Source organism: Rhinolophus hipposideros (genome assembly GCF_964194185.1).
Source record: "Rhinolophus hipposideros genome assembly, chromosome: 22".
NCBI lineage: Eukaryota > Metazoa > Chordata > Mammalia > Chiroptera > Rhinolophidae > Rhinolophus > Rhinolophus hipposideros.
This window is the reverse complement of record NC_138068.1, coordinates 40,566,386-40,584,121: the sequence shown is the minus strand read 5'-3', so window position 1 is coordinate 40,584,121 and position 17,736 is coordinate 40,566,386. Positions and strand designations below refer to the sequence as shown.

The 17,736-nt window shown below is 36.7% G+C and overlaps 1 protein-coding gene across 12 annotated transcripts in view; it reads left to right on the top strand.

Annotated features, from left to right (window-relative positions):
- The window catches only part of RALGAPA2 (Ral GTPase activating protein catalytic subunit alpha 2), a gene marked incomplete at its 3' end in the record, with an annotated part of 326,498 nt that overhangs the window by 229,190 nt on the left and 79,572 nt on the right, over positions 1-17,736 (top strand). For 11 of the 12 annotated variants that reach the window (XR_013992302.1, XM_081034222.1, XM_081034221.1 and 8 more), the window contains 2 exons: positions 1,149-1,307; positions 15,628-15,755. Coding sequence is in view for 10 of the 12 variants with exons in the window: in XM_081034222.1 (XP_080890348.1) it covers positions 1,149-1,307; positions 15,628-15,755 (287 nt within the window). Of the gene's footprint in view, positions 1-1,148; positions 1,308-15,627; positions 16,763-17,736 lie in introns of those variants that run through there. The other variant, XR_013992303.1, reaches the window with a different exon arrangement.

Below are 17,736 nucleotides of genomic sequence, written 5' to 3'. Positions count from 1 at the left end.
TTCTGCAGTGCGTGAAAGGACTGAAATCTCTAATTCTCAATAGGTGTCAAAGGGCCCTCACCAGTCAGCCTTTATGGTTTTAGGATTTCAATTTTGGCCAGTTTTGGCCAATTTTAATCTTTATAATCTGTTTTCTTTTAGTCACACTTTCAGGCTTACTCAGATGATTCATATATGGCTTTCTCCATCCCAGGATGGGCAGTCATTATGTGGGAGCTTTTATCATTGGTGTCATTGCATTTCAAAAGTCTCTTCCACGGAGGCATGAGGAGGCCCCTCAGAGAGGCCAGAAGTCTCTGACTTGTTTTCAAACGTTACGGCCTCTCTGGTATAAAATGATAAATAAGTGGGCTAAACTGAGCTATGACAACACAAGTAGCTTTTGGCTTGGGCTTAGAGAGTCATGGACACAGAAAGGGCACTGTATTGGGAGCCCAGCACACTGTGCGCCCGCTCTTGCTCTTCTGCACCGTGGGTAGCCGGTGCCTTCACTTTCCTGAGCCCCATTTCCTCCTCGTTAGATAACAGAGATTAAACAAAACAATGTGTGTGAGCACACTTTCTATGCAATAAGATACTCTAAATGCCAAGTACTAGTGTTCTCATTAAGTAATTAAAGATTATTAAGTAATCTTTAACAAGGATAATTTTCTACATACTTCTTAAAGGTTTGTCACAGGTCTAGTTTTTATACATTTGGTGACAATTGTGTTATAATGGCTTATGTTCTATATTTGTATTCTTTTTTCTTAACCGTTAAATTGTCTTATGAAGCTCTACTATTGCGTGGAATAAAAGGTTCATGTTGTTAATTGTTTACAAACATGCTCAGCAATATAAAGCATAAGGTTTTGATGCAGAAGTAAAATTTAAAAAACTTAATTTAAAAAAAGGTCTTGTCCCCATCCAGCCACAATGTACCCGTGATGTTTGTGAACATCATTTTGGTACCAATGTTTCATAGACGGTGAGCTATGTTTTCAAGCCCTTGTGCTTTTTCAAATCTTCATAGAAGACAGTGGCATTGTAGCCTTTTTTAGTAGTGAAATATTTTTGTCTCTGAGTATTATAATTCAATTTGTAAGCCACGACCCTCATAAACTGCTTGTTATCACTCTGATTAATAAACAGCCAATTTGCTGTTGCAGCTCCGTCACTTGGGGAATGACGAGGTCCACATCGTCTGGTCTGAACACTCCAGGGACTACCGTAGGGGTATTATCCCAACTGCCTTTGGAGACGTTTCAATCATTATTTACCCAATGAAGAATCACATGTTCTTTATTGCGATAACGAAGAAACCTGAGGTACGTTTTCACCTCATTATTGACTGACTATTAACTGATTCATACAGCATTTGCCATATAATTCACCGTTATTAAAAAACAATGATATACATATGTTACAGGGTACTTTTTCCAAGTAGTGAATGTTTTACATGTATCTGAGTTACATGTGTTATAACAATTAAATATGAATTGGGATTTTCCAAAAAACCTTTCATCCTGAGCATGGACTTCCATATTTTATTACTTTACCTCTTTGAAAGTTATAATGTTAAAGACATTTATGATTTTTCAAATGTTTTAAATTTTGTCATTTTAAAAAAATTGTAATTTAAAATTTTGAGCATATTGATTACTAATAAGAGTTGAATGAACCCCATATCACATCTACCATTTTGTGGATGGCTATTGTTTTAGAATTTAACCTTGCCTGATGGATGGGCACTGCTTGCCAAGCCTCCGGCTGCTGCTAAGGAAGGTCAATACTGCAGGGTTATGGGCATGCCCATGAAGAGGCTGGGCCTCTAGCACAGCCGATGTGATGACTTTTATCAGTTCAGCCATGTCAATGGGCATTGATCGTGGGCATGGCTGGAACAATCCGATGGTTGTATGCTCTGTGCTAAACCGGCTGCACTTTCAATCCTTGCCATGCCTTTACTGGTACTTTAGCGGTGATTTATGTAGTGACTTTTTTTTATTTTGGAATTATTAAGGGTTTTTAAAAGTTTCTTAATTAAGCATTTAGCATATTAAGTTACTGCTTCTCAAGAAAATGACTTGTGTGTTTAAGCATGATATTAAAAATAATCTTCATTCACATTCCAAAGTGTCCTCCCAAAGGAGCTAAAAGTTACCATCCTAAATACTCTCTACTTTTCAGCTTTAAAATAATAGGTAACTGAGATATACTGTATTTCACCAAAAATAAGACCTAGCCAGACCATCAGTGCTAATGCATCTTTTGGAGCAAAAATTAATATAAGACCCCGTATTATTTTACTATAAGACTGGATAATATAATATAATATAATATAATACTGAGTTTTATATTAATTTTTACTCCAAAAGATTCATTAGAGCTGATGGTCCGACTAGGTCTTATTTTCGGGGAAATACGGTACTGGGATTTATAACCAATCTAAAGTATTAAAGTGATGAGGATTAAATGAGCTAAGAAATGAAAGGTGCTTCCAACAGTGCCTGATCCAACTGTTAGTTGTTGTTGTATTATTGCTATTATTATTTTTTGTTATAGTTACTACCATGAAACCAGAATAAATAATGAATCCCAAGTTCAACATGCTTGTTTCTCAGACTAGATACAGTGTGGGTCACTCCTGAATTCAGAAAAGTTCCAGTCTGGCTGGTGAGGAGCCTGACATAAAGGGAACCCTCTTCTCTATTCAAAGAGCAAAGATGCCAAAAGTTCTTCATATTAAATATTTGTATTATCTTTGATTCAGGTCTCAGTGTATGTGAAGTTTTCACTTTTTTATAAGAAAACGCTTAGTGCTAATAACATTTGTGTTTGTCCCTAAAGAGTATTACTTTAATTTTAAGAATTAAACTGAAAATTTTAGTATTAGACAACCAATAAATTCAGTATCCAGCAGCTTTCAAAACTGGAAAATGTGTTTCTTTAACATTTAGTATGGATTAACTGGCTTTATTAGTTCGTTTTCAGCATGGCCCTCTAAAATGTCACTTAATGTTTTAAAAAATGTTGCCTTTATTTTTATAGTATATAAAGAACATAAAAGGTATTTCAGTTCACTTAATAGTGTCAAACGAGATTTTTAAAAAGGTATTACACTTATAGTGCATGAAAACAAGTATTAAGTTACCTTTTAAAATTTCTTTTAAATGTGTGTGTAACTTTATAAATTTGGTCGTAAATTCTGACAAGATGAATAGAGCAAATCGCTTTCTTAATATTTCAATTCAAAAAGCCTAAAGGGAAGAAGAGAATAATGGCCAACTGGAAATTTAGTGTTATTCCTACATTTAAAGTAAAACCATTACAATGTAATAAAATTAATCCAGACATTTCCAGGGCAAGTGTGGCTGACCTTTTGTTCACCAACCGCTGACCCCAGGGTGAATGCAAGAGGCTTGTAGAGGGAAAGTCTGTTTGTTTGGCTGCAGTCCCTGGTATTTAAATTGCATTCCCTAATCAAATGAAAAGGCTGTCCTCTCTATCAGGTTACAGAATCCATGGCAACATTTGGCCTTTTATATCCATAATGTTAGCCTTTTTGTTTGCATCTAAGTAGAGACACCTGGAGCAATGTTAACATTAACCGATTTAGCATTAATAGCTTCATTATATAAGAATTTCTGATCAGATAGCTGTTACTTTTGTTATATTGCTTCAGCTTGTATTGTTGTCATTTTTTATCTCCCTGCTTGGCAACCAGGCAATGATTTGCAAATTTTTTTTTGTCTTGATTAATTAAGCAATATAATTATCAGTAACCGTGATGCAGTCTTTGCTCAACAAAGCTTCTGGAGAAAACAATGGTCAGTCTGTTAGTGTGAATGCATTCCACGCGTCCCAGATGCATGAGGATATTATGGACAATGAGGGGAAAGGCCGCCTGTGAGCGCGGACAAAGGGTGCCACGCAGACTCGACACACTGCACATACCGCCAGGGACATGCTGTGGGCTCCCTGGGACACAGACGCCTCGTTAAATTACAGCTAGTCAGCAGAGATTAATTCTCAGCCATTTGGTGCAATAATTTACCCATTCCCCAGTCTTTTAACTAGTGCTCCTTACTATGGAAGTGAAGGCTTTATACTCAAAAGGTTTATTTAACCTTACCTACTTTGAGGGATATCCACCAAAATCATTATTTTTGCTTAGAAATTATAATGACACAGCTACTTGAAGTTGAGGAATATTCCTTTTGGGAGAGTAGGATTTGCACAAGTTCCAGACATTTTAGGTCGAGTCAAAGACATTCTTTCAGCATCTGTATATTTCATCTGAATATAGTGTGACCCAGTGGCCTAAGTACATTTATTTTACTGATCTCTGGGAAGCCATACTTCTCTAAGAATAATTTTAATCCTTTTTCAGGAGGAAAAAAAAAGAAACAACCTCATCAGTACACAAAAGTCCTGCTCATCGGATAGAGTCATGCATATTCAAATTGTACATTCATTCACTTGGCCTCATTAATAGCGTATGTAATAATGTAGGGGCTGTTTGTAATACAAGCTCACAAGCAGCATTGCTTCCAAATCCTTTGAAATTTAACATATTTCGCTTTTTCATTCTGTACACCTCCCTTAAATACACAAATTACGTGTCTGGCAGAATTCGCCTCTTCTTAATAATACACAGCATTTGTGAAATGGTATGTTGAAGAAGTGTGGGTGTGCTTGTGTTAGAGCATAAAGCCCTCACGTCTGAAAAGACCTGCTCACTTCTTGAGCTTTTTATTGAACTTTTTAAAAATAAATAAATGAATAAAAATCAGTGTGCTTAGCAACATCATTTCATTGTGAAATTACTTTCAAAATAAGTCCATCTCCATAAATATCGACACAATAGTCTTTGGTCACAGAAAAGAAATGTGCTTTTGTCAGACTTCTGTTTTTTTCTGCTTTTATTACTATGTCAGCATTCAGGGAAGACTTGCGTATAGAGCAGAATGTGAGTGATTTAAAGGGTTTGTTAAAATGCCCAATTTGTTCTGTAGAAAAGTGATTCATAAAGCTCCCGTATTGCATTCAGTACCCATGTTGCCTTCCTTGTTTCAATAACTGAAAGTAATATTGGTGTTCAAAACATTTGCCTTTATGAATGTGTGATGGTAACTGTTAGTGCTTTCAGCATGTTTATCTTTAGGCACAGTAGTGACTGGCTAGTAACTGACCAAAGGGTAGACATGCTGAAGCAGCCTTGACCAGAAGCAGCTGAGACAAGAGGAAGCTTTGGTGAAAGGCCCTCTTTATCACCTCAACCAGAGTGTCAACTTCATAATTGAAAAATAGGTTAATGTCCTCCAAAATCGACTTACTTGGCACTGTAGATGTGGTCATAGGAGAATAATGGATGGTGATTCAGTCATTTCTGAGAGACATAGGCAGGAAAGAGTAATAATATAGGAGATAGGACCCCAAAGTTCCAGCTCCAATGCTGCCATTGGTATCTTGGGCACAGCTCTCAATTTCTTTGGACCTTAGCTTCCTCACCATCACATTCAGGTTGGGGACCAAGTACTCTCTCTCTACAGAGTCCTTTCAGGGATTCTAAGTGCCCCTTTAAGACAATGGGCTCTTGCTAGATTCTCTTGTTCCCATCTTTTCTTAATTTGTCCCAACTCACCAGGCTGCTGTTGAGGTGGTACCTGGCTCTTTGCAGACTCAGCAACTACTGTGAGTATGTATGTGTATGTGTCCCTCTTCAGGATGACAGCTAGCCCAGGAGCAGGTGCCCAGAAATGCTGGTGACAGCTGATGACCAGAAGTCACAAGACCAATTGCACATGAGAAGATGAGAGTAGCCAGTATTGGTACCTGTGTTTGAAAGGAAACTTTTACTAGGGTGGCTTCATTATGTAGGGAATGTGTTTGTCTGAAACATGGCTATGTCAATTTCTTTCTTTTTATTTCATATGTGTAATTTTCTTAAATATTTATCTCAACGCCAATGAAGTAACCTTTTTGAGATTAAGTGAGATACTTTAAAATACTCTGGGAAATTCTCAGGGAAAGTGAGTTGTTACGTTTTGAATATATAATGAATCATTTATTTTGAAAAGATAATTGAAAATACTGAATAACCAGAATTTACTAAAATACATGATTAAATGGATTACTGCAATATGTTCTGTTTTGGTAATTTATTATTATTGTCATTGTTATTATTTTTAGTAAAGGAATGACACTGAGAACTTTGTTGAAAGGCAGCTGTCATTTGCAGATGTTACATCAAAATCAAATTTGTTCTCTAATTTGTTGCCATTCCTAATTGGAGGAATACCCTGGATACAAGGGATTTACATGATTCCTTTTGTCTAGTTTTTGAAGACCGAGTCACCCATACGCAGTTGCCAGAGAATAATAAAGAACATTTATTTGTAAGATAAACTGCAATACAGATGGAAAAAAATCTGTCGCCTATTATTAACTCCTACCTCCTGTTTTATCTTTCAAAACAATTTGGCTATTGAGAATTCCTTCTCAATTGATTTTCCTCAAGAGTTGACACCGTTTTCCCCTTTTTTCAGTCAGTCTTTGATATATACATCTTCCTCTCCTTTGCCTTCTCTCTTTTTTGGCCAGCCAGAACCAGCATGTAATTACACAAAGTGGCAAAGGGTAGAGTCTGGCTCATGTCAGAAAGGAAGAGTTTTCATCCTCTACGTCTGAGCTACCTTAGCACAAAAGGCCTTCTGGCCAAGAGGTAGGGTGCGTTCTTCTGACCCTTCGGCTCATGTGAGAGCACCTTCCTACCTTCCTGTACTCGTTTGCATACCCTGTGTGGGCTGAAGCCAAGCAGGGGAGGCCAGGATGTCGGCTATACATAGAATTCCTGTGTCAGAAGGAAACAAGGCCCATTACCCCCAGAATTAGAGAATTTATCCTTAAGGTATATTTTCTGTGCTATATCTGAAATTCATTAGTTTGCTGTTTATTGTTATTGGTTTTTTTGGTTATTGGTTGTGTTGTTTTCTTCATGAATACTTTCATCACAACACCAGCTCACCAGTTACTGGACTGCATTTAGTTTGTTATAGGAGGAAGTGCACTTTTTTAAAGAGTATATTTTATTTTTTAAATTATTTTTTTTTTCAGTTACAGTTGACATTCAATGTGATTTTATATTAGTTTCAGGTGTACAGCATAGTGGTTAGACATTTATATAATTTATGCAGTGATCCTGCCGGTTAGTACCCTCTTGGCGCTATACATAGTTGTTGCAACATTATTAACTGTATTCTTATGCTGTGCTTTACATCCCCATGACTGTTTTGTAACTATTTGTATTTCTTAATCTTAAGGCATATATTTTAAATAAACTTTTTAAAGTATGACATAGCTAAAGATAGAGGAAAGGATTGTTCTTTCTTATTTTCTTATTTATTTGTTGTCATTGTTACCTGGACTAGGTCACAATGCGAATTGTTTTAGACTACGAGTAGTAATTACTTGATTTTCTTCTTTGGAATTAAGATTCCCACTCTTGCCCTCTCCCCACCCCCTTTCAGGACTATCATAAGGGGGAAACACTCAGTAGTAGTCATCACTAGTAGAACTGAGTCCTGTCCCTCTTTGCTCCCACTTTGCTTCCTCAGATCTGACTGCTCCCTCTGTGCTGTAGGCGTTGATCTCAAAATAGCTTTGCCTAATCTTTGCAGTTTTTACATCTCTGTGTCTTACCTGTGGAGACCTTTTCTGAAACCCAACAAACAGAAGAGGTGTGTCAGCAGAATTCCTGCTCAGAACCCTAGGGCCATCCCTGTCACTCTTGCACCCTAACCTTTCTGGTATCTCCGTGAACTGACAGACAGATGGTCACAACAGATCTTGTTCTAGAAATTTGAAGAGGGACAACAGATTTGATTTCATCTTTCAGTGTCCAGCAGTTAGAGTCTTGGGAGCTGGAGGCCTTCACTCAGTCATTCAGGCAGCACAGATCTATCGAGGCTGCTTCGTGCCAGGCACTGTGTCGAGGCCTTGGTGTCCAGTCGTCTGGGACCCTGATAGCCAGGTGCAGTTTCCACATCAAATTGAGGGAAACCGTCTTGTCTTCTTCTGGTAGAAGTGCTGCTGCTTCCTTAAGTACTAAAATCTAAAATCAGGCCAGCATTGTAGGAACAAAAGGAAAAATGCATGTGGGTCAGGAGGAGAAAAGTAAGCAGTACCCTTCCCCCTACACCTAGACCTGAGTAATCTGGTTATGGAAGAAATGCCACCATGTACTGTTCCCTGGTTCCAAGGACATGAGGTTTGACAATTAGGTTTTCGAATTTGCCACCGTGCGCTTACATTGTACAAACTACTCAGTAAGGTTTCATAATCTTGGTATATCAGTGTGTCAGAGCTGTGTTCATGTCAATGTGTGGTAGTGTCTTGCTGAGTGGCATTCATTATTGTTGTTGCGTGTTTTTTTGTGCCATCATGAGAATGTCTGAGCTTGAATTAGAGAAACGAACAAGCATTAAATTTCTTGTTAAACTTGGCAACGGTGGAAGTGAAATCAGGGACATGTTAGTCCAAGTTTATGGAGATAATGCCATGAAGAAAATGGCAGTGCACAAATGGATTAAACGTTTTTCTGAGGGGCGAGAACACGGAGCTCATGAAGAGAGGTCAGGGAGGCCAGTAATGAGCAGAACTGAGACAAACATTGCAAAAATTCATCAAATTGTGCATCAAAATTGTCGACTGACTGTAAGAAGCATAGCAGACCAAGTAAACATCAATAGAGAAACAGTTGGGAAAATCTTAACTGAAAAACTTGGCATGAGAAAGGTGTGTGCAGAAATGGTCCTGAAGGAGCTTACCGATGAACAACAGCAAAGGGAGTTTTTAGCCAGTAAACAAATACCTGTACTGGAACACCTTCCCTACTCACCTGATCTGGTCCCCAATGACTTCTTTCTTTACCCGAAGATAAAGGAAATATTGAAAGAAAGACATTTTGATGACATTCGAGACATCAAGGGTAATACGATGGCAGCTCTGTTGGCCATTCCAAAAAAAGAGTTCCAAAATTGCTTTGAAGGGTGAACTAGGCACTGGCATCGGTGAATAGGTTCCCAAAGGGAGTACTTCGAAGGTGATATTCAGCAATGAAGTATGTAACACTTTTTTGAGGATGAATTCGTGAACTTAATTTTCATTACCTCATATCTTACAGGTCAGTATCCCCACCTCACAAGGTAGTATATCCCAGTTAGCATCAGAAATGAATTTTTAACAATCATCATACATGGAGGAGGCTATGCGTGCTCCTCCATTTAGCTCCATTGGTCCAGAGGCACACTGTCTTACTTAATACTACAGTTCACGATATATTTTGCTATAAGACAGGACAAGTCCCTACCCTATTCTTACTCAATCATCCCTTAGCTTTTTTTGGCCTCTTGATTTCCACATAGATTTCAGAATCGGCTCAAGATATACATGTATCTTGCATTGAATCCATAGTTCCATCAGGGAAGGGAAATGACAACAATGTTGAGTCTTCTAGTCAGTGAAGAGATACATCTTTCCATTTATGTAGACTACTTTACTTTTTAGACTACTTGAACATCTTTCAATAAAGTTTTAAAGCTTTCTGTGTACTTTCCTTGTTAGATCTATTCCTGTGGACCTTATATTTTTATGCTGTTTTAAATAGTATCATTTCATTATCTAACCATTTGTTGCTGGTTGACAGAAATGCAGTGAACTTTTTGTGAGTTTATTCTGTATTCATTGATAAACCCTATTATTCTGAAAATTTTTTTGTAGATTCTTCTGGAGATTTGTGAATATAATCATGTCATCTGAAATGACAAGTTCATTTTTTCCTTTCTATTTCTGCATTACTGTATTGACAAGGATTTCCAGTACAAATGTCAATAGATGTGACCTAGAGGACATTTTTCTCTTCTTTCACAGTCTCACATGTAAAGCTCTCAATGTTGTACCCTTAAGTTTAGTGGTTGCCATAGGGTTTGGTAGATACTCTTTAACAATTAAGGAAGCTCCCTTCTAATTCTAAGATTGCTAAAAACAATTTTTCGTAAATGGGTTTGAATTTTACGAAAAAAATTTAAATATCTGTTGAGATGATCAGATGATGTTTTGCGTTTAGTCTACTAATGTAGTTAAGTATACAGATTCATTTTTAATGAAAACCCACACATTTATTCCTGGGATATACCCAACTTGGTCATGATGTTTGATTATTTTTGTACATTATTGAATTGGTTTGCTAATACTTGGCTGGGATTTTTGCTTGCATATTCAGGAGTGGGATTGGCCCCTAATTTTGTTATTAATAAGATGAGTGGGTTTGTTTGCTCTTTCCCTATATACTGGAAGTTTCTCTAAAATAATAATTGTGTCTGAAGGTTTTGTAGAATTTGCCATTAAAGCTCTCTGGTATAGATTGTTTTTGTTTGTTTTTTTGTTTTTTCATTAAAATAGCTTTTTTCACTGTGATCAATTACTTTAAAGCTTACAGAATTGTAGTTTTTATGTATCATCTTGTATCTATATTTGCTAAATTGTATTTTACTGAGAATTTGGCCATTTTAATTTTCAAATGTATTGGCATGAAGTTATATGTATTTTCTAAGCACCTATAGTTGTAGCCCTTTTTATTTTTAATATTATTTATTTTTGCTTTCTTTTCTTGATTCATCTTGCCAAAGATGTATCAGTTAATTGTATTAGACTTTTTACAAAGCACCAACTTTTGATCGTTGTTCTCTCTATTGTGTGTTTCTTTCTATTTCATTAATGCCTACGTTTTATTATTTCTCCCCTTCTTATTTCTCCCCAAGAAAATTCAAATATTTTCTTTGAATTTATTTTATTCTTTTGTTTTTTCAGTACTTCTTGAGATGGAAACTTGTCTCATTAAGTTGCAGTTTTATTCCTTTCTAACAAAAGCATCTAATCCCACACATTCTCTCTAAGTACTACTTCAACGTATGTTATAATATCTACCATTTTCATTATTATTTAGCTTAACATATTTTTAAATTTCCATTCCAATATTTTGTTGGCCCCTGAGTTATTTCAAAGTATGTTTCTTACTTTCTAAACAGAGGTTTGTGCTACTTATCCTGTCTTTGTGGATTTTTATCTTAATAGCTTTTTGAGCACAGAATATGGATCCTATGATATCAGCTGCTTAAAATTTTTTGAAATTTGTCTTATGACCAAGAACAGGGCTCAACAAAGTTTTTCTGGAGAGGACCAGGTAGTGAGTGTCTCAGGCCACGTGGCCCACGCAGTGTCTGTCACCACTGTCCCACCCTGCCGTTGCTATGTGAAAGCAGGCACAGGCCACACGTAAGTGAGGGAGCGTGGCTGTGCTCCAGTGGAGCTTTATTTTTGATCTGATTTTTGAATGTCGTATAATTATCACATCACAGAATATTCTCTTCAACCAATTAAAAAGGCAGAAACCATTCTTAGCCTATAGGCCATACAAGGAAAGTCACCTGGCTGGGGCTAGGCCCCACAGGCTGTATTTGTGGGTCCTTGGCCTAGAATACGGTCATTTTTCAAAATACTCTGTGAGAATTGAAGTGATGAGCTACTTTGTATGTATCCATTAGGATTAGTTTTGTTGTTCAAATCTTCTGTGTTCTTGCATAAGTTTTTTAAAAATATTGTCTTTGAACTATAACGAAAAGGGCATAAGTTTTAAGTGTATGGCTTAATGGATGTTTCAAAGTGAACGGTTTACTACCAGATCTACACATAGGCTCTCGCCAGCCCCTAGAAATCTCTCTTATGCCCCCTTCTAATGAATAATCCTCCGAAAAAGGTGCGTGTTATTCTGGCTTCTATCACCATTGATTAGTTTGACCTGTTTTTGAACTTCCTGTGAATAGAATTATATACAGTATGAACCTCTTTGTGTCTGTTTCTTTCACTCAGCATTGTATTTGGGTGATTCCCATAATGTTACATGTAGTTGTAGTTTGTTCATTTTCATTACTGTGGAATATTCTATTGGGTGAATATACCACAATTTCTTAATTTATTTTCCTGTTTATGGACAGTTAGTATATGTTCAGTTTGGAGAATATGTATGAGTTGCCTTTTTACTTTTATGGTGAGCAGAATTTTTAAAAATTTTAAGTCAGTTTATTTTTTTTCTTTTATAATTGTTGCCTCTTGTACCCTAAGAAATCCTTGCTTAACCCAAGGTTGTGTAGAGTTTTCTCATGTTTCCTTCTGGAAGCTTTGTGGTTTTAGCTTTAATGTTTTGATCTATAATCCATCTCAGTGTTTGTGTGTGGCATAAGGTGGAATCAAGGTTCATTTTTCTTTGTGGCTGGCTATCCAGTTGTTTATTGAAAAGACTTTACTTTCTTTGTAAAATTAATGTGCTGCCTTTATTGCAAATCAGTTACCATATACCCTCAGATATGTGGCTCTATCCTTGGACTCTATATTCTGTTCTTTGATATATTTGTCTATCCTGGTACCAATATTATGATATGTTAATTATTATAGTATTACTGTCATGGCCAATTTATGTCTTTTTGTTTCCGTATAAATTTAGAATCAGCTTGCGAATATCTATAAAAACAGCTTACTAGAATTTTTGCTTTGGTTTGTGCTGAATCTATAGCTCAATTTCAGAAGACTTGAGATCTTAACAATATGGAAACTTCTAAGTCATGAACATTGTACATCTTTCCATTTATTTATGTTGTCTTTAATTTATCTCAGCAATGTTTGGTAGTTTTAAGTATAGATGTCTTGCATAACTTTTGTCAAATTTATTTCTAAGTACTCATTTTTTGTGTGCTATTATGAACAATATTTTTAAATGTCATTTTCCAGTTGTTGCTAACATTCAGAAATATAATGGATTTGGAGGGTATACTGTATTCTGTGACCTTCTAAAATTCACTTATTAGTTCCTAGTTAACTTCCTTTGGATTTCTTATGTACGTTATTGTGTTATCTGTGAACAAAAACGAATTCTTTCTCATCTTTATGCTCCTTTTTTCCCTTTCTTATATGTTTCTTTATTGTATAACAAGGACCTTCAAAAATGTTGACTAGAAGAAGTGAGTATAGACATCCTTGCTTTTGCAGATCTTTGGTAGAAGTCATTTAATACTTCACCATTAATTATGATGTCATTTTTTTTTTTTTTAAGACTGCATCAAATTGAGGAAGTTCCCTTCTATTCCCAGTTTCCTGGGAATTGTTTTTATATCATGACTGAGAGTTGAATTTTATTAATGCTTTTTCTGTATCTATTGAGGTCATGTGGTTTTTCTTCTTTATTCTGTTAATTTAGTGAATTGTATTGATGCATTTATGAATGTTAAACCAACCTTGTTTTTTAATGGAATATGTCACTTGGTCAAGAAACAGTGCATTTTGCTGGATTTAATTTGTTAACAATTTATAATGAATTTTTGCATCTTTGTCAGGATGCTAGTCTGTAGTTTTATTGTGTCAACTCCTATGGGCAAATAATAGTCTTTCATTCATGATGTTGTATCATAAGTCCCTCCCCCAATGTCAATGACAGACAAGGCGTTCTACAGAGAAGTAGTCTGACATAAGTCAAGAGACTTTGGCTGGAGACTCACATTCATTAATTCATTTAAATTACTTAAAATATTAATTTACTCATTCATCTGGTATTTGCATTCCAACCATTTGCCCAGGTACAGTGCTACTCATTGGAAGTTTTGCTCCTCCATCTCCAGCCACTCCTTAGTCTTTTTTGAGAATTCTTCCTCATGTCTCCAACCTCTAAACGTTGGAAGGCCACAAAATATTGTCCTTGAACCTCTTTTCTTGCTCATCTGATTATCTAATCTTATGGCTCCAAACACCATCTATAAATGAATAACACTTAGAAATCTCTAAACCTGAAACTCTCCCTTGACTTCCAGCCTGATATATCCTCTGCCACCTTCATATATCACCACTGGATATCTAATAAACATCTCAAACTTAGCATTTCTAAAATTAAGCTAATGACTCTCCCCTTAAGTCTTCTCTATTTCAGGAAAAGGTAGCTCCAACCTTCCAGTTGTTAGTCCACAAACCATGGCAGCATCCCTGACTCCATTTTTCTCTCCCACTCCATTAAATCCTCAGCAAATCCTTCAGCTCTGCGTTCAAACTATATCCAGAAACCATCCAACTCTCCTCACTTCTGCTACCATTCTGATCTAACCCATCATCATCTCTTACCTGGATTTTTCAGTAGTTCCCTAACTGGTCTCCATAATGCTTACGCTTTACAACTTCCCTAACACAGCAGCAAGGCAGTACCGTTAAAATGTAGGTTAGATCATATCCCCCACTTCCCTAAACCTCTAGAAGGCTTTTATGTTACTTAGAGCAGAAATCCAGAATCCTTAAAGTTTCCCACAGGTCCCCTCTTAGTTTTACCTGTCCAACTTTATCTGCTTCCCTTTTCTCTCTCGTGCTTACTCGGCTCAAGCCATTGTGCCTTCCTTGCTGTTGCTTAAAAATATTAGTAATTGCGTTCCCACCACAGCGCCATTGTATTTGCTGTTCCTCTGCGTGGAATGCTCTTCTATCACATGACCTCATCTCTGTTAAGTCTTCACTGAAATGCCATCTTCCCCTTGACGTTCTCCCTGCGTATGTGACCTAAAATTGGAGAACTTCCCCCCTTCAAAAAGAGTCCTACTGCTCTTCCCTGCATTATTTTTCACCTTAGCACTTTTACTATCTAACATATCATATATTTTATGTATTTATGCTGTTCACTTTCTGAAACTTCCAATAAATTCTAAGCTCAGTGAAATCAGGATTCTTTTATTCCCTGCTATGTCTCAAGTGAATAGAACAGTATCTGTCACATAATAAATATTTGTTTAATAAATGAATAAAGCAAGTGTGAGTGAATACCTATGAGTTACAAGGCAGACCCAGTCCTTGACCTCAGGGAGCTGACAATCTCCATATTGGTAAATAAAGTCGATGAAATTCTAGTGGGGAAAAAAAATAAGTGAGAGAAAAGAAAGAAATCCAAAAATTATAGGCACTAAAATCTTGTGGGTTTCCCATGTGGCAGAATTGGGTCCAGTGAAGGAAAAACCAAGTCTCTGTTTAAAAAAGAAAGGAAATGAGGATGATGCAATATCTTAGAAGCAGAGGGAAAGAAGGTTCTAGAAAACAAGGACTGTGTGTAGGACCTTGTAGTTGCTAACAGGGATAGTCATCATCTCTGTTAAGAATTATTATGTATCAGGATCCATGCAAAAATATTGCCAATTCCAAAACTGGTTTCAGAAGGATAAAGGTTACAGGTGTGCAGTGAGGCAGGGCTGTGTATTGTGCGTAATCCACATAAAATAGGCACATAGAATAATACCATTTCTGTAAATGACAACACACAAATAAAAAGAATAACCTGGTGATAATTTGTCACTAGAAGTTTTGCTGAAGAGTTCATAGCAGAGGAGCATTATAGAGTAATGCTGTTTTCTTTGACTTGAAAGCCCTAGACCTGTGTCCCGCTAAGGTCATCATCTGCTCTATGGGTGGTCATAACAGGTCTGAGATACCAACCAGCTTTTCTCATGTCTTTGGTTTGATTTTACTGTATTTTTGAAAATTAAGTGTTTTTCTGTTTTGAATCAACAGGTTCCGTTTTTTGGGCCCCTGTTTGATGGAGCCATAGTGAGTGGGAAGCTACTGCCAAGCCTTATATGTGCCACGTGCATCAATGCCAGCAGGGCCGTGAAGTGCCTTATCCCGCTCTACCAGAGCTTGTATCTTTTTGCTTTAAATATGCAACTTATTAATCATCCCAGATTCCAGATTCCTGGCGGTTTTTCATGAGAGGTAAGGATTAACTGTGTTGAAGAGGGAAGAGAGAATTGTTTTCAGTCTGTGTTGAAAATAACATAGTGTGATTTTCATAACATTTGTTAATTTACATTAAATATAATAATAAGCGGCATCAAACTTAGGAAGAGTTTATTTTCATAATTCATCACATAAGTTTGTGCTAAGAAGCTGTGACTGTCAAGAGATGCTCATATCTTTGCAGGTATTTTCCCCAAGTTTAATCTCTTCCTGCATCCATCCCTATCTGTTGCAGTCTGTTGTGCGTCTCAGGTGGGATGCTGAGGAAATGTGATGGGGTCACTCAGAGTGCTTACCAGAAACCAACAGCAAATGAAATGACTCAAATAAATCAAAGAATGTGGCAAGTGCCACCAGAGAAATATAAACAGTGTTGTAGGAGGTCAGGGGCAGGAGGAATTGCCTCTGGTTGGGAGGACAGGGAAAGGCATCCTCAACCAGGTTGCATTTGAACTCAGCTGTAAGAATGGCTAGGAATTCTTTTGTAATTTTCCCAAATCATTAACATCACCTTCTCTAATTCCTGGTCTTCTCTTTAAAATCAGAAGAATTTTTACTTTTGTAATTTTTTTCTCAAACATTAAGTGGCATCCTGTAATCTTAAAATCCAGGTAGGATCTCTGATTTTAAGGAAAAAAAGTGACTTCATGAAATTACTGTAAAAGGCATCTGACCCCCTAATAAAATGTAGAACCTCTTTGTTTCTAACTGGTACTGATAATGATAATAAGCATATTGTGTTTGATCTCACTCTCTCTAATTCTCCCAACCCAACCATAAGTGATGTGTTGCTGGGGGTTGGAGGTGAGGGCTGGGTGAGAAACACCATGTGTGAATAGATACAGTTCATGAAAAAAACCTTCTATTAAAATCCTGGTCACTTCACTGATTGATATTCTGTCTTCAGATTAAAAAAAAAAAAAAATACGTATGCCATGTGGCAACTTGGAATTATCATAGAAATTAGTAGTAGAAAAGAGCTATTAGATCCCATCTGGTCCCTCCCCGAGGACTAGAGCAGCATTATTCCCTTCAGCGTGCTCCCTCATGCTTTGTCCAGGCTGGTGGTACGTGTTTTGGAGATGGCATTCTTTGCAGTGATTACCACAGCACTCTAGACTTAATCTTACGACTGGTGTCGATTCAGCCTTTAACATGGAGTTTTTATTTCACATGCTGTTGAAAGAAGGTTCTTGGCAGAAATGGGAAAGATCTATTTGGCAATTGGCTTGTCAGTTTGCATGTCTACTAGGATGAGCAGGACACTGATCAGTCAGGTATGTTTGAGCAAGAAGAGAAAAAAATTGCAGATGAAAATTCTGTTTTATGTAAGTCCATTGTGATTTTTGTCACCCCTTTTCTACTTATCCAATTTCTCATTACAAAATACATGCTTCATTATTTTGTTGAGCACTGCTTTCTCAAATAAGAATTAATGTAGCATCAGAATAATCAGGTTCCAGGAAAATAATATATTTAAAAGTTCAAAGGATAGGATTCAGCATTAGCTTAAACACTTTTCAAGCAATCTCTTTGAGCTAAAGTGATTGAGAAGATCAGTAATAGTCTCGACACACCTGTAACCAGGTCCAGCTATATAACCCATGGGTCCAGTACAGAATGGAAATGTGGGGCCCCTTGTTCAAAAAGCAGAGGAAGGTACCTCTAAGGATGCTAACATATAAAGCTTTTTTCGTTCTTCTGTGGCTTTTCTTTTGACTTGACCTTATATTTTTTATTTACTGTTTAATGTCATTTTAAGTAAAGAAATACTAAAAATTTAAATTATTAGCATTAATTTTCTTCTTTTTATTCTGCAATGCCAGTTTAATATGCAAATACAAAAGCATTTAACTTGCATATGGAATCACCAAAATTACAGTT